At 37.6% G+C, this 24,904-nt stretch overlaps 1 protein-coding gene across 1 annotated transcript; it reads left to right on the forward strand.

Moving 5' to 3' along the window:
• The first annotated feature begins 1,505 nt into the window (after window positions 1-1,505).
• Window positions 1,506-24,610, forward strand: LOC121161591 (ankyrin repeat domain-containing protein 26-like). The gene is made up of 9 exons (XM_040988056.1): window positions 1,506-1,529; window positions 4,503-4,675; window positions 6,536-6,650; window positions 7,830-7,950; window positions 8,230-8,288; window positions 17,535-17,621; window positions 20,845-20,915; window positions 21,223-21,325; window positions 24,392-24,610. The coding sequence occupies exons 1-9, from the start codon at window positions 1,506-1,508 to the stop codon at window positions 24,608-24,610; spliced, it is 972 nt and encodes a 323-aa protein (XP_040843990.1).
• The last annotated feature ends 294 nt before the right edge of the window (window positions 24,611-24,904 follow it).

A 24,904-nucleotide genomic window follows, 5' to 3' on the forward strand; every position in this document is an offset into this window, starting at 1 on the left:
GCAGTTCTGAATTGCTGCTGATCTCAGCACTCGAAGCACAATGAAATCTCTACAGAATCCACTGACTGACATAGTCCACCTCTGAGTCTCCATTTGTCTAGATTTTCACTGCCAGCACTTGGCTGTGGCAATTGAATGATTTGTTCTGTCTTCCATTCTCTGTTCTGGTATCAGGTGTCCCCAGCAGGTTCTAATGTATGGTTGTATCATCCATGTGCAACTGGCCATGCTGTGGACAGCATCAGGAATTTTAAATACAGGTCCAGAGCTAGAATTGGAACCCAAATATTTCCATGTTATTTATATGTGTCCTACACATTGTCCAAGGCACTATGGCAAAAGCTTATGCATGGAATAATTTGATTTTATTTCTCACCTCTGCAAATGGCCATTAGGAATTGTTCTGCTATATTTTTTCATATAATTAGTGTATTACTGATTCATTTGTGCACTGTTACAAATCTACATGATGCAAATATTGTATTCATTGTAGTAAACATTTCTAAAAATATGACCTTGATGACACAATAAACCAAGTGTGGATTCTACAATTGTTCATCTAAAGGTTGATTATTTATTTAATCTCAGCTTACGCCAGATGTCTTGCTCTGTGTTACCTATATGGATAACTAATCTTTCATTTGTGATTTTTTAAAGTTTGGCTTGTATGTTTTCGTTTGTTGGCACCTGAATCAAACACCTGGCGTTTCAAGGGTTATTATTAAATGTGGGTTGTGATTTATTGTTACATAAGGAACATTTAAAGAATGAAGAATATTGGAGAATGTGAAAATAGATTTTAGCAAGAGGGGTTTGGTTTTGTGTAGCACTTTAATAGAAAACATTGTGAGCGTAAAATGCATTGCCTACCTTTGTGGTAGCCATGTCAGTAGTCACATACGTGGAGAATGGTGATGTATCCTGTGGTGATAGTAGGGCAGTGAGGTGGTGCAGGTAGGAATCCTTGGATGGGCGCAACACCTGCATGGTGGTTTTGGCAACATCTTTGTAGTTACAACCACATGACTATGCTACTCTAGCACAAGTTCTGAGGTCTTGACAGTAAATGTATGAACAATTTGTGAATGACTTCACACAGAAAGATGGTATCAACAGAAAATAATTAGGTCTGTGTAATGTGAAAATTTGTTAAAAATGAAAAAAAAGAATTGTTAACTGTATAGTATGTATATAGAAAAAAGGAAAGAAAAGAAAGTTTGAGAACAGACCTTTGAAAATCTGAAGGTCGGGAGGCATCTACAAAAAAAATGCAGGATGTCTTGAATATGCATGTTGAATACTGAAATGGAACACACAAGTTTCATTATGCTATAGTTACCAAGATTATCAATAATAAAGAGATTTGAGTCTTGCTGTTTGCGTTGGGAAGAGTTTGTATGTGTTGACTTCAAAATTTGGTTGTTGAGAATGTGTTACATGCTGGAACAGTTAGACAAAATATACACAAGGATGTTACTGCTGTGGTGGTTGGAACAGAATTAGACATGAACAAGTACCAATCAGCTGGCGTAAGTGCTTCATGAAACAACATAAGAGAATGTTGTGGGATATAACACTGAAGTTTTTCCTTAACATGGACTACAAGTGGAATTAAGTTCACTTAAAAAATCTTTTGGAACGTAACTGTAATTCTTCCCACTAAATGATGAGATGGAGCCATCCCTTTGAAATCCTAGGAATAGGACATTCCAGACGGAGAAAATTTGGTCTTGCTTGCTTATTGTTTTTCAATGAGCAATCTTATGAAATGGGAAACTATCATCAAGGATATTATGATCAATTTTAGTAAGAAATTTTAATAATGAATGCCTAACATTTTAATATCTATTTATTTCGATTTACTCAAGTGGCAGTTCAACAGAGGTTTCTTCCATCCACTGATTTACTCCACAAATACTTGAAGCAATCAGGAGTAGGCCAGGCTCTAGCTCCGAGGTTGGAATTTGATTGGCACACCATAAGGATGGTACAGATTCATACAATGAAGTGACCATCTTCCTCTTAGGATGAACGTTGCCAGGAAGCTGGAACAGAAGCAGAATAGGATAAGGCACTTCTACATGTAGCGCCTGTGTCCCAAGCTGCAGTTAATGCTTACCCTAGCCTGGCACAGTTTAGATGCTAAAACATTATTGCAGTCTGTCTCTTCTTTCTAAGACATCCTGTGCTTGGCTGAAGGTATTAAGGACATAGAGGAAAAAAACTGAGATATATACATATGTGTCTCTTCAGACATGGAGAGCTTCTCTGGATCCTATGGGTCAATTCCTATAAGTCTGTAATTCTTGTAACATGGCCAGCTTGAAGTGGAGAGTCAATCCAGAAATTCAATTCAAGTGTCCCTTACACGCTTCTGAGACTATACTACTCATATCACAAGCTGCAGCCTCCCTGGGTTCAGATTTGTAGGAAACACCATTCTGAGTGGGAGTGTAGGATTAAACCAAAGCATGCCATAGGTCTTTGTCAAGTGTTGTAACCACCTGAAAAACCTCTTGGAAATAGCTTTTTCCTCCTCTTTCATTCTCCCTTTAGTTTATGACTGTAAGAAACTAATTATTTACATTTCATCCTATAAGCAATTCAATTACTTGCTAAGTACCTTACTAATGCATACTACAGATGCCTAATTTTAGGCTTTCTTTTGTAAAACTAGTATCACAGAGTGAAAAAGTAAAACTTTGACATAAAGAATTAGTTGAATTTTAAGCAGAATCTCTAAATAGTGTAGATCCTTTCCACTCAAGCAGTGGCACAATGTGTGATCATGAGGTATACATGGGTGCCTTCTAATGACATTAAGAGTCATTTTATTCTCTACATTTTATTTTACCACCTTGGTTTTCAGAAAATAATGTCTAGGACATTATTATATATATTATATGTAATGATACATATTGCTCTATATCATTATAATAAAACATATAACATGTAATATAATTACATATTGTAAAAATGTATATATTATATGTGTTATATATAACATATAATTATACATGTATAATATATACATATATACATATGTATATATACATATATATGTATATACATATATGTATATATATTATATTTATATATATATGTTTCTCTTCTTTCTGTCAAACAAATAAATTACAGAATTGGATTGTGAATAGCTGATAGAAAATAAAATAATAAAGTTAAGAAATTATGGATTTTTGGGTCCGGCGGCATGGCCTAGCGGCTAAAGTCCTCACCTTGAACGCCCCGGGATCCCATATGGGCACCGGTTCTAATGCCAGCGGCTCCACTTCCCATCCAGCTCCCTGCCTGTGGCCAGGGAAAGCAGTCGAAGATGGCCCAAATCCTTGGGACCCTGCACCCTTGTGGGAGACCCGGAAGAAGTTCCTGGATCCTGGCTTTGGATCTGCATAGCACTAGCCGTTGTGGTCACTTTGGGGAGTGAATCATGGGATGGAAGATCTTCCTCTCTATCTCTCCTCTTCTCTGTATATCTGACTTTCCAATAAACAAATATTTTTTAAAAAGAAGTTATGGATTTTTTATAATGAAGTAAAAAATGAAGTAGAAAATACAAAAACACTGATGATATTTGTAATAATCGAATTTAAGTAACAAAAATATCTTTACTGATTGGCCTTGATGGCAATTTTAAAGAAGCAATATTCACCATGTACTTGCATAAAATCTATCAACAACAATAATTCTTGGAGAAAGTGTATGTTGGTTGATGCATTCCATGTATTATGAACATTTATCAGCAATCAGTACTGAGATGTGAGAAGCTAAATCCTTTTGTAATTTAAAGAATTCTGCTAATTAAAAAAAAATGAAATACCTGAATCGCCAAATCAGGATGACTGCTCACATATCAGTCATTTGTGAACTTGACTGTTCTTTCAATTTTCATACATTCTCCAGTTATATCAGACTCTGGAGGCTGGTATTGGATGTTACAGAATTGCCAGACACTTTCTTCATAAAGCTTTTCATTATAGTTACTCATGAACACAATATCATCACAGGAAAATACCTAGAATTTGAAATATTTGTATTTCTATATTTTTGAAACTGAGGTTTTCCATAACATTTTGAGTCTATTTAGCAACTGAAATATAGGCTTGTATTAACCCATACTATCTTGTTCATTAATATTAGGCATCTATAATAGTTTATTTTAAAAGACCGGAGTGGGACTCTAGCATTTTGTATATTTTTTGAGATGAAATGCTCTCCATTTGTTCTTCAATTTCCATTGTTGGCTTTTTACACATTGTTAACCTGTTTGAAATGTAAGAAATTATCAACACAACATTTTAAGTAGCAACAAAAGTTCCCCTTTTTTTCCTGTCACCATAACAGAAAAAAAAAATAGCATGTGCATAATACGTACATGGGGGGAAAAAAGTGCAGTTTAGAAATAAGATAAGTAAATGAAAGCAAAAAAATTCTTTTTTTATGAAGTACTAACATAAACCTGTAATATGAAACATCTATTAAAGGTTGAAGAAGAAAGAAAACTTCTCCAAAGTAGTGAGCTGCAAGTGTCAGGGAACATGTCTGGACGTGCTGCTTCTTCAGATGACAGTGATGATTCCGGATTAATTCAGCAGAGACTGAGTAGAAATCTTGATAACAAGCAATTTCGTATTAAGAAACCTGAACAATCTTCCCAGTGAGTATACAGCTATATATATATATATAAAATATATATATAAAATATAGTTTTATTCTTCTGTGAAAATTATTTCTAATTTTGGTGACTATGCATGATCAAGTAATTTGTTCACAGAGGATTTTAAAAATGGCTTGTAATTAGGAATGCATAAATCAGCAAAATAATTTTTTTCTAATCATACTGATAAGTATTTGTTTCAAAATGAACAATCATAATAAATAATGAAGAATCAGATATTTGAAGGATGTCTTGGAAGCACGTGTCAAAATTTGGAATATACAATTTTTTAACCTTGTAATGACTTTATTCTGGAACTAGACCCTAAAAGAAGACTTGATCTAATGTGCACATCCATGTGTACATATACTTAATGACCTTTATGATGCATTGTTATCATGCTACATAAGATACAGTGTGGAGTGAAAGTACAAGGTGACAAATTTATATTGTAGATTTCTAGTATTTACGGTAGAGGGAGGGGTTGTTCATGTTTGTTGGTGTAAGGTCAAACTCATCTCTCTTCCAAGGTCATCAGTAGCTATCTTACAGTGGCTAAAAATCCCCACCCATGCAGGGAGGAGAGCCAAAAGGAGTTATGTGTCCTCACTTTGAGCAAAGAACTCCTGCAATGACCTACCCTAGACAATCAGGAGTCCCTAAGCCTAGAATGAATGATACGGTGTTTTCCCAGAAACCCTGTTACATGTCATGTCCTCTTACTCAGTTTGAAAATTCTGCTAGGCTAGCTCCTACATTCAGTGGTTGCCAGATACTCACTTAGGCCCAGGAGCCTGTTTTGTTTTGTCCACAGAGAGAGCAGAAGGTTTGAAGAATCAGTTACTTCTGGGTACTCAGCTTTGTGAGTCTGAGTCCCCAAAACTGAAACAAGATGAGGAGATGGGGTAACCTCAGAGTCTCAAGTGAGTGCTTAGCTCCCTGCCAACCCCCCAGGCATGACTGAAAATTAGTGGAGAATGTGGGTTTATCCTTCTGATAATAATTCCCTGGTCACATGTGCAGGAGAGACATCACAGCCACTTTGGCAGATGTATTTGTGCTATTTCTGTGCTTGTCACTGGGCCCCCTTATGGGGTGTCATGTGCTTTTCCTTCACAAGGTTAGGTCAGTGTTCTGCTTCTCACGAGGGCTCCATCTCGGACTACAAAGGCCACTAGTTCCTCCATGCTGCATTATCACCAGTCACTCAGCTGGCTGCAGCTGGCTGTGACCTTGCTCTCAGAAGCTGGCATCTTCTCAGTCCCTGTCTATGAGGTTGCAGGGTGACATTCCTGCTCTTGTTGCATGTCTGTGTAGTCCACACTGCTTCATGGCGTCTGTCTCCTGTATGTATAATTTCCATGGCGAACCCCTCTCCAGCTCTCCCCTTGGAATGTCTTTATTGCACTTTTCTTCTGTTATTTACCCCTGATCTAAATCAGCATGTCCTCTCACCATTTGGTCATCTTAGAAGTTCTATCCTATTTTTTTTAAAAAAGATGCATTATTTAAATGAAAGGCAGAATTGCTGAGAGAGTGGGGAGGGCACGGAAGGAGGGTTTTCAGGTTCATTTTTAATAACTTTAATCAGACCAAGAGCAGAAGCTTATCAACGATCAGAATGTTCATTCTCTTATGACTACTTCTCATGTTTCTGTCTTTAAAGAAGAGATTAAATTGCATTTTAAAACCGATAACAAGGGGAGTATTTGAGAACATCATTTTTCGAACATTAGTTACAGAGTAGGAACGTGACTGCTCGCTGGGTTTTTCCTTTCCTGATTAATGAATTTTAAAGCAAGATTTAGTTTTTCTTAAGAAGAAACCAGTAAATCCTACTATGCTGTGTGACACAATTAGGAAGCAGTTAAGAAAAGAACAGTGTCAAAAAGAAGTTGATGTGAAACTACGACTTGCACTGACATGCAAAACATTAAGAATGGATTTGAAGACTTCAAAAAATAATTTGAACCAGGTAAATTACTGTTTGATAAAATTTGTACATCAGAATTGAATCATGTTTCATATAATGCCCTTTTATTTAGGAAACCAAAATATTATTTCAAAATAATGAATTATGACACATGTTGGTAGTACAATGGTCATAAATACTGGTACTTAGTGACATTTACCAAGTTGTAAGACTAAAGCAATGAAAGTTCAGTTGTGTTTAATCATTCACTGAAAGATTAAATTAGATATTTTTATATTAAGCAGTTTTGAAAATACAGCAACTATATAAAGCATTTTGTAATGCATTCTTATTTTAAATTGTTATTTCCATGCATTTCAGCATTGTTTCTGTCCTATTTACTGAAAATGAATTTACATGGCGTCCATTTGAGAATAAGGTCTTGATACGTTAATATGTTCTTTTAACAGGTTTTTTTAAGGGGGTAAGTTTCTGTTTTAAGTCTTAAAGATTCTGTTTTTCAATGGCTTGTATCTGAAAGCCAAGTGAAATGTAGGTTAGGTAGGAGAAAAGGAGACTGCAGAGTCATCATTCTGGACAAGAGTGTAAAAAATATTGACAAGATCATATGCGGATCAATCACCTTTCCCCCAAAAGAGGGAAAGAGAAAGGGGATTAGGAGGCATTTTTCTTGAGGAGTTTTCATGCTTGAAAGTGTTTGTTATATAGATTTGTATGAGTAAGGGATAATGAAAGTATAGAGCGTTTATACACCACATGCATTTGTATAGATGATCTTCCCAGAATCTCAAAACTCTAGAAAGAACAATGGGGATCTTAGCATGGGCAGTGATTTTCCTCAATTAGATATGCTATTGGACAAGAACATTTATGACCTTTATGCAACCCTGTTTATAGGACACACATGTCCTACCTGTGCAATTCTGCTATTATCTATAACACATCCCTCATCTTGCATCGTTTCCTGAATTTTCATAATCAAGGATTGTCTCACATCTACCGTCAAGGCAAGTTATTAAGTGTAGTGAATTACACTTTTCTGTTCTTCATTTTCCTATATGGATACTCCTGCTCCAGAGCACAGAATAGAATGGTACTTATAGCCTAATCTTGCTGCAGGAGAGTGTATATGACTTGAATGTGATTTTACTGCATAGATAAATGAGTGGTTTTTAGTTGAGCAGATGGTTGCTGAATTTGCGGCATCATGTCTTTCTGTAGGAAAGCACACTAGCGCAGTCTGGAAGTAGTGCAATGGTTTTGCCTGCATTCCACAGTGATCAACAAGAGCATACAAATGACAAGCTATCTGATGTCGGGGAGCAAAAAGGAAAATCTACTGGTCAGTATATCTCAATGAAATACTCTGTTGAAATACTGCTCTTTGAGTAACTCTGTCCAGTTGTTAATTCTATTTTTTATTTTCATTCATTCTTTCTTTATATAACAAACTCTTCACTGCTGAAACTGCATCATACCATTGAAATTAAGTCTTACTGATGTTTTGCTTCATGGAAAAATTAGTATTGGACATAACTATAGATATGTATACATATACATATGTATCTAAAATTCCCATTGTAAATGTTCTAAAAATTGGATCTGTGATTCTATTTTGTAGAGGCAATATTCACCTTAAGATCAGAAGATAAAACTGCAGCGTCAACTTCAGATTCTCAGGTATTGTTTCTTGTGATGTTAAAAACAACACCAAGTATTATAAAGCACATAAAGTGCTACCATTTCTTTTCACATCTTTTAAAATTTTTGTGAGAAGAGAGAGAAAATGGGAAAATGGACATGCAGACAAACAAGATGAATTTCTGTAATGCTTGGAACATATCCAAGGAAAATCCAGACACAGGATTGAGAAACAATCTATGTCTGCTTCATGGGTGGCATCCAGCTTCTTCATCCATCCCCTGTGTCACTCTGTAGTAGGAGGATGCTAGGATCAGCATGTAGGTACTGTCTGCAGGTGGGATGAGGGTATATTCAGAGACCTTTTAAAATGTTGCTATGATGACTCCAGTTATTGAAAGGAGGAAGGGAGGGAGGCAGGAATGAAGAGAGAGAGAGAGAGAAAGAGAGAGAGAAGAAAAATTTTAAAAGGTGGAGTTACAGAGAGAGTGGTAGAGACAGAAAGGAGCTATGGTGGTTTAAATACAGGAGCCAGGAGATTTTTCTGAGTCTCTCATGTAAGTGCAGGTGCTGAAGTACCAGGACCATTGTCAGCTGATTTCCCAGACAGATTAGCAGGGAGATGGATCACTAGTGCCATAAGCAGGACTCAAACTAGCACCCATGTGAGAAATCAGCATTGTAGACTGTGGCTTTAACCACTCTGCCACAATGCCAGTCCTAACTCTCACTAAATTCAAAATGACAGAAATTATGCCATGCATCTTCTCAGAGTACAAAGAATAAAACTAGAAGTCAGCCAAAAAAAAAAAAAAAAGCAGAACATTCATAAAGATACAGGATTTTTTTAATGCTATTGATGGGTCATTTGAAGAACTCACTAATTTTTCTTGTAATAAACGAAAATGACAATACAACGTATAAAAGCCTGTGGGTTACAGAAAATTAGTATCAAGTGGGAGGTTGATACCATTTTGTTTATTGCAAAATACTGAACTTGTGGACCTGTGGCAAACAGTTTTGATAGGGCCAGCACCACTCTGATACCAGGATGTGGATCAAAGATGCAACACAATAAGAACACTACAGACTGATATTCTTGATAAACACAAGTGCAAAAAATATCAACACAATCATAGCCAAATCCAAAATCATATCAGAGGGATCATCCACTGGGACTGGTGCTGTGGAAGTCAGCTAAGCCAGTATCCATGTGGGCACTGATCCACTTACTGTCTGCTCCATTTCCAATCCAAGTCGCTGCTTATGCCCTGGGAAAGCAGCAGAGGATGGCTCAGGAGCTTGGGCCCTTTCATTCATGTGGGAGGCCAGAAGATGTTCCTGGATCCTGGCTTCGGATCAGACGAGCTCTGGCCATTTCAGCCGTTTGGACTACAAAACAAATCTTTCTTTCATTGTGTAGCCCAGGTCTGGACATTTTGCTATTTTAAGGCCATTGCAGGAGTGAACCAGTGAATAAACACTCTCTTTCTTTCTTCTTAAGATAAATGAATAATTTTTTTTTAAAAAAGATATTGTGTTACCTTTCATTTAGAGATTAAACATTTTGAATACTCAAAGGTTAATATACTAAAAATATTTAAATACTGCTTTTAATGTCACTTTCTGACTTTCAAATAAATATTTTGTATTTTAGAATGCCTGCAGATAGACATATGCCAAAGAAAACTAGGTACAGAGTACCTATTTATCTTACATCCATCTTCTTGTATTTTTAACATCTTACAAAAACAGTATACTTAGGACACTTGATCACATTCTGCTATTCCTATTAACCACCCATATTAATATTTTAGTCATACCCACCATCCCCTATTTTTATACTCAGATGTCTTCTTTCCACAACCCTCCCAGCCTGTTAATCACAGTCTATTAATGAACAGTCAATGCTCATACTGAAGGTCTTATTTTATTTTAACTGCCACATGCTGGGAAAAATACACGTCTGTGTCTGCATCATTGCCCTTACCTCTATAGCCTCCAGTTTCCAACAATGATAGAATAGCAACTGTTTTCATAGCTGAATGGCATCTTACTGTATTGTATAAATCAGATTTTCTTCATCAATTCACAGTATAGATAACTTTAGTTGATTCTACATCTTAGCTACTGTGGGCAGTGATGATATAAGCACGGTAGAGAAAGTACCTTTTATTCAAAAATATCATGCATGTTGAATATCATCTCCAGCAGTGGCATTGCCAGATATTATGGCAATTCTGTGTCCCTTTTTTTTTTTTTTTAAGAAATGCTTTAGAGTTTTCCTTTGTGGTTGCACTGATTTACCTTCCCCAGAACAGCACAACACAGTTACTTTCTCCACATCACCATCAGTGTTTATCACTGTCTGTATTTTGATCACAGCTATTCTGACAGGACTCTGTTTTTCACATGCACTGCATTGATGGTTCGTGACACTGAACATTGGTTCCTACATCTCTTGGCCATTTGCTTTTCTATTTTGTAGTAATGTATTTCGTTTCCTTCCCCTTCACATATTAACTGGTTTCATTTTGTTAGTGTTGATTTTTTTTTCAGCCCCTAATATATTCTGGGTAGTTATATTTTATTTGAAAAGTATTTACAAATATTTTCTTGTATTCTGCTGAATATTTCTTTACTACTTTTTTTTCCCCTTTGTGGTGAAGAAGCTTATATGTTTGTTACAGTGTCCATTTGTCCTGTTCCCTTTTGCTTCCTGTGCATCTGGAGTCTTCCTCTATCCAAAAGCCGCATTTCACATCCATTATAAGGGCAACAAAATTCTCAAAGCTAAATAATATCAATATTTTGAAATTAACACTTAATTCAGTGGGGGTAACATTGTCAATTTACTCCACATATGCCACATGTGTGACAATATAAATCCTATACCTCTTAATACTTTTGCTCAGTAATGTTTTTTTGAAATACATTTTGGTAGGTATAATTTTATTTTTATCCATGCCAATTCCACTTAAATGTAGAAATAGTCTCAATTTATATATTTTCATGATGGCTCAATTCTTAAAAACAGCATCTCCTTCTTATTAACTATTTGTGACAAATTGTTTACCAAATTTATATTTGATTTAAATTTCTTATTGGAATTTATAATTTACTTGAGCATTTTTTACAAATAATTTACATACAATTTTCATTTCAAGCCAAAATTGTTATCTCTTGGGTACGACTTTATCCATTACGAAGATTATCGTAGCTGCTTGTAATTTTTGGCATTGGATTTCCAGTCTCACATTCATGAGACCCTTCAGGACTTGTGAATGGCCACTGTGGAGTGAGTAGGGGAGGAAGGCTATAGGAATTGCGATCAGAAATGATGGTGGAAACCAGATTCTATAAGGCCTTGAAGTCAGTGAGACTTCACTCTTGTGCTGAAACAGGAATCTATTGGAAGCATTTGAAAAAAGATTACATTTTTAATAATTCTGATGTTAATTTATGCTTCTATCAAACACAGAAAATTATTCAACACTGTAGAATTCACCAGTTACAATCCTATACCCAACTGTTTCAGATACTTCAGTTTCTGCGTGTTGCAATTTCACCAAGGAAGTAATGGATAGTGAGCTGAATCTACTGAACAAGTCTGATTCTGCTTAGTTAACAAGATAACCCCAGGGTCGGCAGTGTGATATAGTGGTTATGCAGCGTCTTGTACTTCTGACGTCCCGCATGGGTGCCGGCACAAGTCTCTCTGTTCCACTCCCAATACAGATCCTTGCTGATGAGCCTGGGAATTGAGTGGAAGATGACCTAAGTCCCTGGGTCCCTGTCACACATTTGGGAGACCTGGAGGGAGATCCTTGCCCTCATTTCACCCTGTCATATCCCTAGCATTACTGCAGTCATGTGGGGGTCATTAACCAGGAGATGGAACATATGTCTATTAATTTCACCTTATATTTATGGAACTTTGTCTTTCAAATAACTCAACAAATAAATCTTCTAAATAGCAGAAGAGAATGCTCTCTGTGCTAAGTTCAGTAATAAACAGAAATGTCTATGCATGAGGCAAGAAGAATGATAATGTGATATTTTTCAAATCACAAATTTGCCTTAACATTTTTCAGAATTATATCCCAATAAGCCTATTGTTGAGGTGAAAATACAATGAAGACAAAAAATGTCGTAAAATACCTAACAACACTGTCCCATACAGCGTTGGTCCCTACCTTTGTGATTGTGTGGTTAACTATAACCTGTGATTCACTGTTGCTAGGAAGAATCAACAGAGTGTTTTATGAGATATTACTCCTTTAGGAAAACATAAAAATTCAAATTATGCTTACTGATGAATGTGTATATCAATTTTACACCATTGTAATTTTCAAAGTATGAGTTGTGTATGCCTTATAATTTAGTATAAATAATATGATTTAAGAATGAATTGATTTCAGAAATAGTAACTGAAATGTCATATAGGTGAAAGGTTAGTTACCTTCAAAATATACTGGCTGATATGCAAAAAAATGTATTGTAGGTTTTGACAGAGGTTATTACCAGTTATTACGTTAACATATACAACGAAATACAGGACTTGAAGAAGAAAGTGAGTGACATCAGGAGACAAGTATGTATGAAATTTATCATATCAGTGAAAATTCAAAGTCAGCTGAACACAAGTGTTTTAGAATACAGACTTCATCTTAAAATTATATATTCATAATTATTACAGCATAATTTTTTATTTACAATGTATATATTCCTCAAGCACATATTTCCATTTTCTTAATTTTTTTGAATAACCACATGTATACCTAAGAAATTTGAGAATTATGCAGTATGCTTCCCGAGTTCAGAGATTTCATTTTATTTCAAGCAATAGTTACAGTGATAGCTCTACTATTATACTTTATCGGTTGAGGGAAGAGTGTTTATTGGAATGCTCCAGAGCTTGCTTTTATTTCTGTCATTCACTCTTTTGAACTGATACACAGCTTACATATATTTATTTATAGACTTAAGTATGACTTTCATGGAAAGGACATTATACTCTCCTCTAAAATATTTTGAGTTATTTTGAGTTTTTTGAGTTTTTTGAGTTATTTTGAGTTTTTTGAGTTATTTTGAGTTTTAGGTCTATATGAAATTGTAGGCATTTGTTTAATTTTCCTTTAATTTCCTATAATGGAAGAGTAGTCATATTCAAATTAAATACAGCGTACACTGCTAGGAAAACTATCTAGGGGAGGAGAGAAAGATGGCAGAATAGAGTGAGAAGATGTTAAAGGAACAGAGACAGGATTAGGGGACTAGAAACAGAGAAGGCATGATGCCAGGCAATGGGAGTGGGCAGGCTGACGGCAGAACCACCTGGAGACCATGGGCAAGAGGAAGCAGTGGAGATAGCAAGGTAGAGCTGCAGGGAGCAGATAGCACAGCAGTGACAGGAGCTGCACAGGCAGGCAGTTGGGAAGGAAATATCACCAGGAATACAGAAGCAAAGCAAGCTTTAGATTTGTGATTTTTAAATTTCGTCATGAAATGAACAATGGAGCACCCGCAGACAGGTACGAGAATGGGGTGGAGCTCATATTGCAGCTCCCAGCAGTGCCAAAGGTGGCACATTGGGCACCATATGCAGTATTGTGGTAAAGCTCCTGGCAGGAGGATAATGTGAGATGTGCATGCTCTAAGCTAAGGAGGAACTCTGCCACCTCAGGCATCTTGCTGGTCTCACCAGGAAAATAATATCGACTTGTTATCTCCTGGGTTCCATACAATACAGGTCCAGCTTGCCCCCCAGACCTAGATACCAGAAGGTTCCAGCAATAAAAGTCTGAGTGCTGCCAACAGGGATTGGTGGTGTTGACAAACCTGTGAGCCAGTTTAAAGTCACAGCTGGTGTCTGCCTAACCCTGGGCACTGCTGGAACCATAGTGAGAGAAAGGCTGAGCAGACAATGACACAGCATCATTGAGGGTGGAGAAAGAAGACCGAGGTACCCTAGCCGCAGAGGTCACAGCAGGAGCGCAGCAGGAGTGGAGTGAATGACATAAAATCAGAACTGGGCAGTGAACAAGATCAGTAAGCTCAACCTGTGTACTGTATGACACAGCATAAAGATTAGTTCTGAGAAGAAGTATTGCTAATCTGAAATGCAGTGGCCACATGCAAAGAAGAAGCACATGGAAGAGGTGACTGATTCCACTCCTCAAAAAAGCAGCCAAAGACTATTTCAATCTCAAAGTGGAAATTAATAAAGATTTTGAGGAACTGCCTGATAAATTAAAAACATCATTATAATGCACTTAAAAAACAGTGAGAAGCACATACAGGAGTTGAAGGAATATAAGGAATACATTTCACCGGAAATAGCAACACTGAAACAAAACCAAACTAAGAAGTGAAGGAAATCAAAATCAAAATAAGAAACGCAGCATGTAATACAACAAATTAAAAACACAATGGAATGTTTTTTTTTTATTTTTTTTAAAGATTTATTTTTATTATTTTTTCATTGGAAAGGCGGATATACAGAGAGGAGAGACAGAGAGGAAGATCTTCCATCCGATGATTCACTCCCCAAGTGAGCGCAACGGGCCGATACTATGCCGATCCAAAGCCAGGAGCCTCTTCCGGGTCTCCCACGCGGGTGCAGGTTCCCAAGGCTTTGGGCCGTCCTCGACTGCTTTCCCAGGCCACAGGCAGGGAGCTGGAAGGGAAGCGGGGCTGCCGGGATTAGAACCGGCGCCCATATGGGATCCTGGGCGTTCAAGGCGAGGACCCTTAACCACTTGCGCCACCGCGCCGGGCCCAACAATGGAATGTTTTAACAGCACAATGAATGAGGCAGAAGCATTTCAGAATATGAAAACCCCACATGAGAAAATGCTGAAACAGCCAGAAATATGCAGGAGGAACTGAGGAACACGAGGAAAATCATTCCGTGATAAAGTGATACTATCAAAAGGTTAACCAAAGAGTCAGGGGATTCCTGAAAGAAGAGTTGGATTAAAAGATGTCTTCAAAGAAACAATAAATGAACATCTTCCCAACCCGCAGAAAGAAAGGGGAATTGAAGTACAGGAAAGGAGGAGAACACAAATGGAATTAACCTGAAGCCATCTTCACGATGGCACATCATAATCAAAATCTCTTTAGTTGAACGTAAAGAAAAGATATTTAATTATGTACACAAGTAACATCAGATAGCAAATCAAGGAATACCCATCAGACTCTCAGATGACATCTCAGAGAAAGCCTTACAGACAAGAAGAGAATGGAGTGACATATTCCATTTCCTAAAGGAAGAAAAAAAGTCAGCCCAGAATAACATTGTTGGAAAAGCTCTCATTTGTATTTGAAAATAAAGTATTTCAAAAGCAAGCGAAACAGGAAAGACTTTGGCTGTACCAGTGCTGCACTACAAATGGTGCTTAAAAGAAAGAATATGACTCATCAAATCCAAAAGCAAAAGGGGATAATATCCCAATAAAACTTGAAGAGTTAAAATGGCAGGACCAAATCACTACCTGATGATGTTAGCCCAGAGCATGACTGGCTTAAATTCATCTAACTCGCCAATCAAAGGACATAGATTACTGCACTGAGTAAAAAATATAATAATAATAATATTAACAAAAGCTTATTAGCGTTTCACCCCATGACTTTTAACCATGTCAATTTGCCCAAGATAGCACAAGCGTGGTACAAAACCAATTCTGGCATCCTGACTTTTCCACAGACATTTTTTCTCAAAAATTCCATTATAAGCATGTTTGCCATCTAAAATAGTATATTAATGTAATTCTTGAGATAGCCATGATAATTAACATATGAGTGATATTACAATCTATGTGAAGTGCTTGGATTTCCAAATTAAAACTACCATAAAGCCATGTTCTAGCTTTTGCTATTTGGACAAGATTTGAAACACCAAGTCTATCGGTATATCTCATTGTTAGAATAGGTTTTAAAAGCTTTGGGGTAACCAATCGGATGTTGTGGATTTAGACTTGATAACAGAAATACCATATTTTCAAACTCAAGTCTGCAGGCCCAAAGTAGCCATGAACAATATGCAAATGAAGTGAAGATGCTGTGTTCCAATAAAGTTTAAATCGCAAATTCAGGTAATAAGCAGATTTGTGCCAAGTCCTGCTGAATGTTGCTTTGTTTTGTTTGTTTTTTTAGTTCCAAGATGCACAGGATCACCAAAAAGATGTGATACATAACGCTGAGAAAATGCAAGATCAACTTAAAAAGTACAATACAAATTACAATACAAAATAATATGTCTTTGTAAATTGTGATAGTTGCATCAGAATTACCTGTTATGACAATAAGTATATCTATTATACCTAGGGAAAAGTCTGCGTTTCAAGCTATTTCTGTTTTGAAATGAGTATTTTTGCACAATACCCCTGTATTTTGCTAATTAGCTACCAGTAATATATAAAACTTTCATATATTTGCCAAATCATTTACTATTTAAAAAATTTAAATATATACAAACACCTTAAATATTTTTAAAATGTTGCATTTTCTTATGTCAATGACAATATTCTATTTGAATCATGCATTTTAGGCTTAATTGTGAAAATTCTGAATTGAAAGATTCAATCAGGGAAAAAGACAGAAAAATTGAACATCTTAAGAATAATCTGTTGAATCCGCATTTAGTAAGTGCAACCTTGGATTTCTGTTAAACCACAAGGGGCTACATATTTCTCCAGTAGAAAATTATAAAAAAATTATAAAATACAGCCTCTAGCAGAGCTTCACTTGATCTGATAACACATGATTACACTATGTTGGAGATAAAACAAAAGATTTAAAGAAGGAATTAAGTGAAATCAGTGGACATGTGCGTATGAAATTTATGGAAGAGAAATTGTGTATCTAGTTAGATAACACTAATTAATTTATTTACGTGAAAATCAGACTTATAAAGCAGGAGACAAAGGCTTACATTCACACATTTATACTTTTATGTTCACAGTGACCAGCAGTGAGCCATGTCAAAGCCAGGAGTCAGGGTCTTCGTACAGGTCTCCCACGTGGGTGGCGGGACCCAAACTCTTGGGTAATCCACTGCTGCTTTCCTACAACATTCACAGGAATCGCACTGGCCATGAAATGGCCAGAACATGAACCAGTGCCCACAGGGAAGCCTGCATCACAAGAGGTGTTTTGACTAATATGACACGATGCAGGACTTGTACTCCACATTCCTTTTAAAGATAATACCTACCATTAGGGAAGTTGAGGATCGCATATCATTCCTCACGTGAGCTACTTCTTTGTCTTTATACTTAGAATCCCTTACTGGACCAATATCACTTCATTCGGTATGTGGAATCTCGGGCCCCACCTCTGCAGTCAGAATCTACAAGATCGCCAAGGGTGGGCATTTGTGGAATGCCAGGGCTCCAATCTTGGTTTTGCTTCTAATTCCAGTCTCTAGCTGAAGTGCATCCAGGGATGAAGCAGGTGGCATTTTAAGTCTTCAGTCTTTGTCACTCACATGAGATCCAGATGAGCCCCCAGCTGTCAGATTTACCTGGGTGCATCTCTGTTTGCTGAAAACATTTGGGGGAACAAACCAGTGTTATCAAAGATCTACTTGTCTTGGGCCCGGCGCGGTGGCGCAGTGGTTAAGGTCCTCGCCTTGCACGCCCGGGATCCCATATGGGCGCTGGTTCTATCCCGGCAGCCCCGCTTCCCTTCCAGCTCCCTGCTTGTGGCCCGGGAAAGCAGTCGAGGACAGCCCAAAGCTTTGGGGCCCTGTACCCGCATGGGAGACCCGGAAGAGGCTCCTGGCTTTGGACCGGCATAGCATCAGTGGTTGCGCTCACTTGGGGAGTGAATCATCGGATGGAAGGTCTTCCTCTCTGTCTCTCCTCTCTGTATATCCGCCTTTCCAATAAAAATAAAATAAATCTTAAAAAAAAAAAAAAAGATCTACCTGTCTCTATCTACCAAAATAATTAAAGATCCAAAAAATCTTAGATGATTTGGGCCCAGTGTGGTAGCATACTGGCTAAAATCTTTGCCTTGAACACTCCCAAATCTCATTTGGTCACTGGTTCTTCTCCCAGTGGCCGCACTTCCCATCCAGCTCCCTGTATGAGGCTTGGGAAAGCAGTCGAGGATGGCCCAAAGCCTAGGGACCCTGCACCCCATGTAGGAGACCTGGAAGAGGCTCCTGGTTCCCGGCTCCTGGCTCCTGAATTCAGATCGGCACAGCTTGGATGGAAGATCTTTTCTAACCTCTTGAGAAATTCTTGGTGTTGTAAATTTCTATTTTTCTTCCTGTTGTTGATTTTGTATTGTGCCTTTTCATGTAAGAGGGATGTGTGGTGACTGTGTAATGGGGACTTTCATGTCCAGATGTGAGGATGCAGTGCAGAGTTCATCTCTACTTCCAGATGGACTACTAATGAAACTATTAGCTGTATCTTGACAATGGGGTGCTGGACTCTCTGCCACTGTCCATGCCCACAATGATGAACATGTGGCTGTTTATGAAGAGCTATGCTATAGTAATAATATAGGGGAATTTGGAAGGGGTAGAGGAGATTTGGGGAAGGGGCATGGGAAATCCCTGGGTCTGTGGAACTGTATCATAGATTCATGATAATAATTTAAAGAGAAGTTAAAATTAAATTAAATTAAAAGATCTTAGATGATTCGTTGCTCTTTCAATTTTGAGAAACTTGATCTTAAACAACTATTTATTTTTTTTAAAAAATACACATTTTAAAATATTTGTTACCTATATGAGGAGATTGCAAAGTCATGCAGATCTCTGGGTAAGATGGAAAGGAATGGGTTGGAGGAGGTAAAGGTGTGAAGGAAAGGACCTTGCCGTCTGTCCTGTGACTGTGGGTGCTAGGTGGTAAGGCTGTACTGCTCTTTTGTCCATATCACATCAGTGTCAGGAGACAGAGGTGATTCCCTGATTTCTTTCTAGGAATCCTGATTAAGGGAAGAATGTTCTGAGGTCATTACTTGTGTAGTCTCACCCTGAGATGGTGCTGGTTTTGTTGCGCCAAATGTATTATAAGTTTTCATACTTACTGGCTATTTATGTCTGCTTTGGTATGTCCATAGCCTTAGATGCTGGGTGGAGAATTTGACCTGTAGCATTGTTCAACCTGATCTTTCCTTCTTTTGGTGTGACACTCAAGGTCCTCTATTGAATTAGAGAGGTTGACTGTCCTGTCTTTCACGCACATCCCAGTATATTGTCTTTTATTACACAAAGTCAGCAATAGGAATGACCCAGTTCCACAAGTGCTCCAAGACCAGATGTCCCTGTGGTTTTCCTTAAGGTTGCAGATTGTTTGGAGTGGTCCCATTGTTCTGATTCCTAAGAGCCCCTACTGAGTTGGGCCCTAGATTCATCTTTTACGTGCACCAGTGGACCTTATAGCTCAACCTAGGTTGTTCTAGACCTAGGCTCATGTGCACCAGCAGATGCTGCAGGCTGGTTGGAGCAATCACGAAGAACTCCAACCAGGACCATGCCCAGATCCAGCTAGTGGGTGCTGCAGACTAGGAGGGAGAACCCTGAGGATCCCTTCCAGGCCCACCCCCAAACTGGCTTTCAAGTGTGTTGGCAGTTGCTGCAGCCCAGCCCAGCCCAGCCCAGCTTGGCCAGCCCCAAGCTTCACTTTCTGTGTGAAATGGTGGGTTCTCTGTACTGGCCCAGGCTGCCCCAAGGCCGGCACTTACTTGTACTGGTGGGTGCTGTAGCCATGTTGGGAAGACCTCAGGACCCCTTCCAGAGCTGCCCCCATACTAAGCATCACATGTACCAGTGGGTGCTGCAGCCTGGCCTGGCCCACCCCCAAACCTGGCTTCTACCTGTAACCAGTGGGTGCTATAGACAAAGTCACAGAGTACCCTCGGGACCCATTCCAGGTCTGCCCCCAGACCTGGCCCTCATGTCGCAGGGAGATTCTATATCCTAGCCTGTTCCAGTCTGCCCGTAGACCTGGCTCCTGGATTCTGGCTTGGCACCAGTAAGAGCTGCAATCTGGCCTGGACTGTCCCCAGATCCAGCTCTTACTTGTATTGGTGTATGCTGCAGCTTAGTTGAGGGAACCCTTGATGACCCCTGCTGGGTGCTGCGGCTTAGCACAGCTGACCCGGGCTGTGATGTAGTATGTTTCTCATGGGCATGTTAGAGATATGCTGCTCAGTATGGAATTCCTGCTGCAGTGCAACATATGACAACTTCCTATTGAATAGCACAGAGAAATAGTCTACAATTTATACATGGAGAAAGACTCTTGGATAAAATTTCATGCAGTGCTTGGGGTGTGTTCTGTCCCTTATGCTTCCCATGTGATGCCATTTTCAAAGGTGTGAGCAAATACAACTTGTGTGGGAGACCACACGCATTGAAACATCTCCAGTTGAAATTGTTGAAGTTTATGCAGTCATGAATGATATTTTGGACCAGGTGACCCATATTTCAATAACTCAACTTTGCAATTTTGTCACAGATATCACCATTGACCTTATGTAGGTTAAGAGGTGTAGTTGTGTGCCAATATCCAGGTATTGGCATATTTGGATCAAATATTGAAAAACTTTGTTTTATTCTTTCACTTTTTAGTTCCTCAAAGCCAGAGATAAATATCAAGAAGCTGTGCAAAATACTGAGATGTCACAAGATCATCTGGAAAGGTACAGTTCAAAGTAAAATGCAGAATTCCTTCAGTCTTCATAAAGCGTATAAGACATGGACTATGACAAATTGACCAGTTAACACAGCTACCTGAAGTCAGATAAAATTTTCAACTTTAAACTATTTTGAGACTTATACTTTTTGCACGTTATCCATCAATGTTGAATTTTACTGAGAAAATACACATAGAAACACAGTTGTCAAATATTTACTCTTAGAGATTTACACAATTATATTTTCTTGCATGTTTGCAGAAATCATGTGCATTTTAGATGTATATGTGAGTGTGGTTATTTTGAATTTAAGTTATAGGCTTGAATGTGCAAATTCTGACCTGAAAAATACAATAAAAAGGCAAGCAATCTTAACTGAAGAGCTTCGGAAAATCCTGATTTCAACACAAGGTTTGGTAAGTTAAAATCTTGATTTCTGTTATACCTGTAAAAAGTCTCATTGATAAGTATGTTTACTTTCTTCCTATGGATACTAATTGCTATGAGCAGGCAAATCCACTGCTCATAGTTAGTTTTATATAGAACAAATAGAATAAGTTCACAAAGTTAATAATGTTGATATTATACTCTAATTAAAAAGAGTGATAATTAAAAACAATACTTTGGAGACTGGCATGGTGATGCCGCAGGCTAATCCTCTGCCACGTGGTGCTGCCATCCCATAGGGGCACCAGTTCATATCCCAGCTGCTTCACTTCCAATCTAGCTGTCTGCTTATGGCTCAGGAAAACAGCGGAAGATGGCCAAAGTTCTTGGGCCTCTTTGCTTTTGGGTGAGATCCAGAGGTGGTTCCTGGTTCTCAGCTTTGGATCAACTCAGCTCTGGCTGTTGCAGCCATTTGGGGGATGAAACAGCAGACAGAATACCTTTTCTGTCTTTCCTTCTCTCTCTCTAAAATCTGCCTTTCAAATAATAAAAAAAGAATCTTCAAAAACAATACTTTACGTAGCCTACATTTTGTATAATTATGCATGGTAGATACATTTAACCTTTTGGGTACACCAAGTAAGTGTCACCATCAACATGCATTTACTGCTGTCACTTAAAGTCCCTGCTTATATTGTAAGACTTTTTAAACTACAGGAAAGTTGAATGATGACTTCAGCTAGATGTCTTGAATAATACTTATTTTCATGAATCGATACCAGGTCATTATCCAGGCTCTGTTTCTCACCATTGAAGGTTTTTCCAAAGAGTTGTTAAGAACAAAAATGGGAATGAACGCACCATGAGAGCCGTACAGGGTAACACTGCTCTTGGAACTGGAGGTTCAGGACCAAAACTCTTCTCTTTCTCATTTATTATCACTTCAAAGGCTTTAATATCAGAAAAGAAAATAATGACAATATATTATGTGTAGTGATTGCTTTGTTAACTGTTTACAAAGGAAAATGGGACTCTCCTGTCATATATGCTTCACTTCAAGGTAATTAAGAAGATAAGATTCTTGTAAACACTAATCTGAAGAAATTAGGTAATTGCTCCTACTGGATAGTTTCTTTAAGTCACCATGCTGAAGTGCATTTGCATGATACAATAAATGTCTAGGGCTATAGAATACTTATGTTGATTAATTTTACTCATAAGTCAGCAACCACTAAAATACTTATTGTAGGCCTGAAATAAATAAGAACTAATTTATTAATATACCTTCTGTACTTGAGCCTTGAATGCATGTTGACAAGTTTTACAAATGGTGCATTTATTTTTTCAAAAATCAGAGTTAGAGACAGATTCTCTGTTTCTCTTGCTATTGGTTTATTTTCCAAATAACTGTAACATCCAGGGCTGGGCCAGGATAAAGTAAGGGGTTAGGAACTTCAACTAGGCCTTGCACATGAATGCAAGGACTCAAGTAATTGGATTATTATTATTTTTTTTTTTTTGCTGCTTTCCCAAGTGCATTAGAAGGGAGCTGGATCATAAATGAACCAGCCAGGATGGGAACACATGTCCAGATGTAATATTGATGTCACAGTGGCAGGTTTTCCCATGACACTACAGTGCCAGCCTCTGAGATGTAAGGGGTGTCTATGGATTGGAGTGCCAGGAGACATCCTTTTATTCCACAAACTTTTACAGCAATATGTTAAGGATGAGTTTGAAATGTGGTATAGAAATACTAGTCATTTGTACATCTGCCCTACGAATCAAATTTTAATAAGAAATGGCTTTCAACAATTCAATCAAGAACCCCTAACTTTCCCAGAAGATTACCTCTTGAATCCTTTGAGTGTATCTGAGTTGAGATATTCAATGGAACCAATTTTGAAGTGATGAACTTAAGCAGGGAAGTGGAGATAGCTCCCCACCACCGAAGTGTCCCAGTGATGTAGTTGAATGTGCATCTGAAAGGAATTTGAGAAGTGTTTCCTCAAGTCACATCTTGTGGCAGAAGTGATTGCAGAGAAAATGGAGGTAAGTCATAATTTGAAGTTTGGAAAAGCTCTACATTAGAAAAGAAAGTAGATAAGAAAATAGAAAAGAAAGGTCAGAATCCTTAAACACCCAATTCCCGGATTAGAAAAATCACTCTAGGCTCAAATAAGCACCTGCAGCAATCAACATTAAAAGTACAGTATTAGCTATTTACAAAAGTAACCATTGCAAGCAATTATCTTGGGAAGTTTGGCTAAAGATGTAATCTATGCCAAGTGAGCTAGAAGGTGATAAAAAGAAAATAAAATAAATTACCTGAACAGTGAGATCAGGGTTATAAATATAGATTTGGGAAGAATAAAAGACTTGTATAAAAATCTCTGGTTGCTGCATTTAGAAGTGGAGTAGGCATATAGGAGACATGAAGAGGGTATGGGCACCCATTGCCCATTTTGCTGAGAAACGATGCAGAGTAAGGAGTAAAACTGGATCCTGTATGAATCTAAAACAAAATTTTATTGGTTTATAAGAGGGTAAATCATAATTTAGTGTGAAGGTGTACCAGACTGTACATTAACAATTACTAAGGAAGGGTAGAATTAAGGCATGGTTGGAAAAACCACAGGAATCAAATGTTATGTTTTTTATTTCATGGAAAGTAATTAAACTTCATTTAAAGACAGCACAAAAGAAGAAATGCAAATACTCTTAATTTATCTCATTTTAAATCATGTGAATATGAGAATTATGCATGGCAATAACCTTTTTACTAGGAGATATAATTGCTTTAACTCAAAGGAAAAATTGCATTGAAAATGTTACACCTTGCTCAATTTTAAATTATTAAATTGAATCCATTTTCATACCTATATTAGTATAACATACAATTAATTCTATTTAATCAAGTAAAATTCACATTTACTCTAATGTATGTTGGTGATAAATATTTTAATCTTCAATTTCCTTTTCACATCTTTAAAATTTTCTTTGATTCACTAACTCAAAGCTAACAGACAGAAATATATAATAATCAGTGGTTAGAGGTTGCATTTCTTTTAAAGTATGTTTGAAAATTGCCATAGGTGCAAATGTCATCTCAAGGGAGTTCAGAGTTCTTAAGAGATAATGATAATACTTCATTAAGGAGTCGTGTGGGTCCAGAAATCAAAAAGGTGGAATCAGGGCTGTTTGAAATTTCAGAACCAAAGGAAGAATTCTTTATCAAATTGGAGAAGTATAATCAACTCCACAGAAAAGAAGTCGAAGTTGGAGAAACCTTTGCAAATAAAGCATATGAGTAAGTAAAACCACAGAACCATAAACAATAAATTACAGTTATTTATTTACTTTTTGGTACAGTTTTCAGTTAATTTCCTGATATTGGTAAGAAATTTAAATTGAACAAAATAATTTTTGAAAGTTTTTTATTTATATACAAGTAATAACTTTCAGCTCTTTCATGTATACTGTTTCAAGCCTATTGAAGCCCCCATCATACCGTCCTCCCGCCCACCCTTTCTACTCCTTCCCATCTTTTCTTCTTCCAAATACTACAACAAAATTCTTTTAATTAATTTCATAAACCCCAGCTCATC

Source organism: Ochotona curzoniae, unplaced genomic scaffold (assembly GCF_017591425.1).
Source record: "Ochotona curzoniae isolate NIBS_2020 unplaced genomic scaffold, NIBS_Ocur_1.0 contig_4797, whole genome shotgun sequence".
In the NCBI taxonomy this organism is placed as follows: domain Eukaryota; kingdom Metazoa; phylum Chordata; class Mammalia; order Lagomorpha; family Ochotonidae; genus Ochotona; species Ochotona curzoniae.

What these genes read in the sequence shown, in the direction of transcription:
- LOC121161591 (XM_040988056.1), top strand. Translation starts at nt 1,506, where the DNA reads ATGAACAAGTACCAATCAGCTGGC. An exon ending in AATCTACAAGATCGCCAAGG is followed by an intron (nt 17,622 to 20,844) that starts GTGGGCATTTGT and finishes TTCACTTTTTAG; the next exon opens with TTCCTCAAAGCCAGAGATAA. An exon ending in TCACAAGATCATCTGGAAAG is followed by an intron (nt 20,916 to 21,222) that starts GTACAGTTCAAA and finishes TTTGAATTTAAG; the next exon opens with TTATAGGCTTGAATGTGCAA.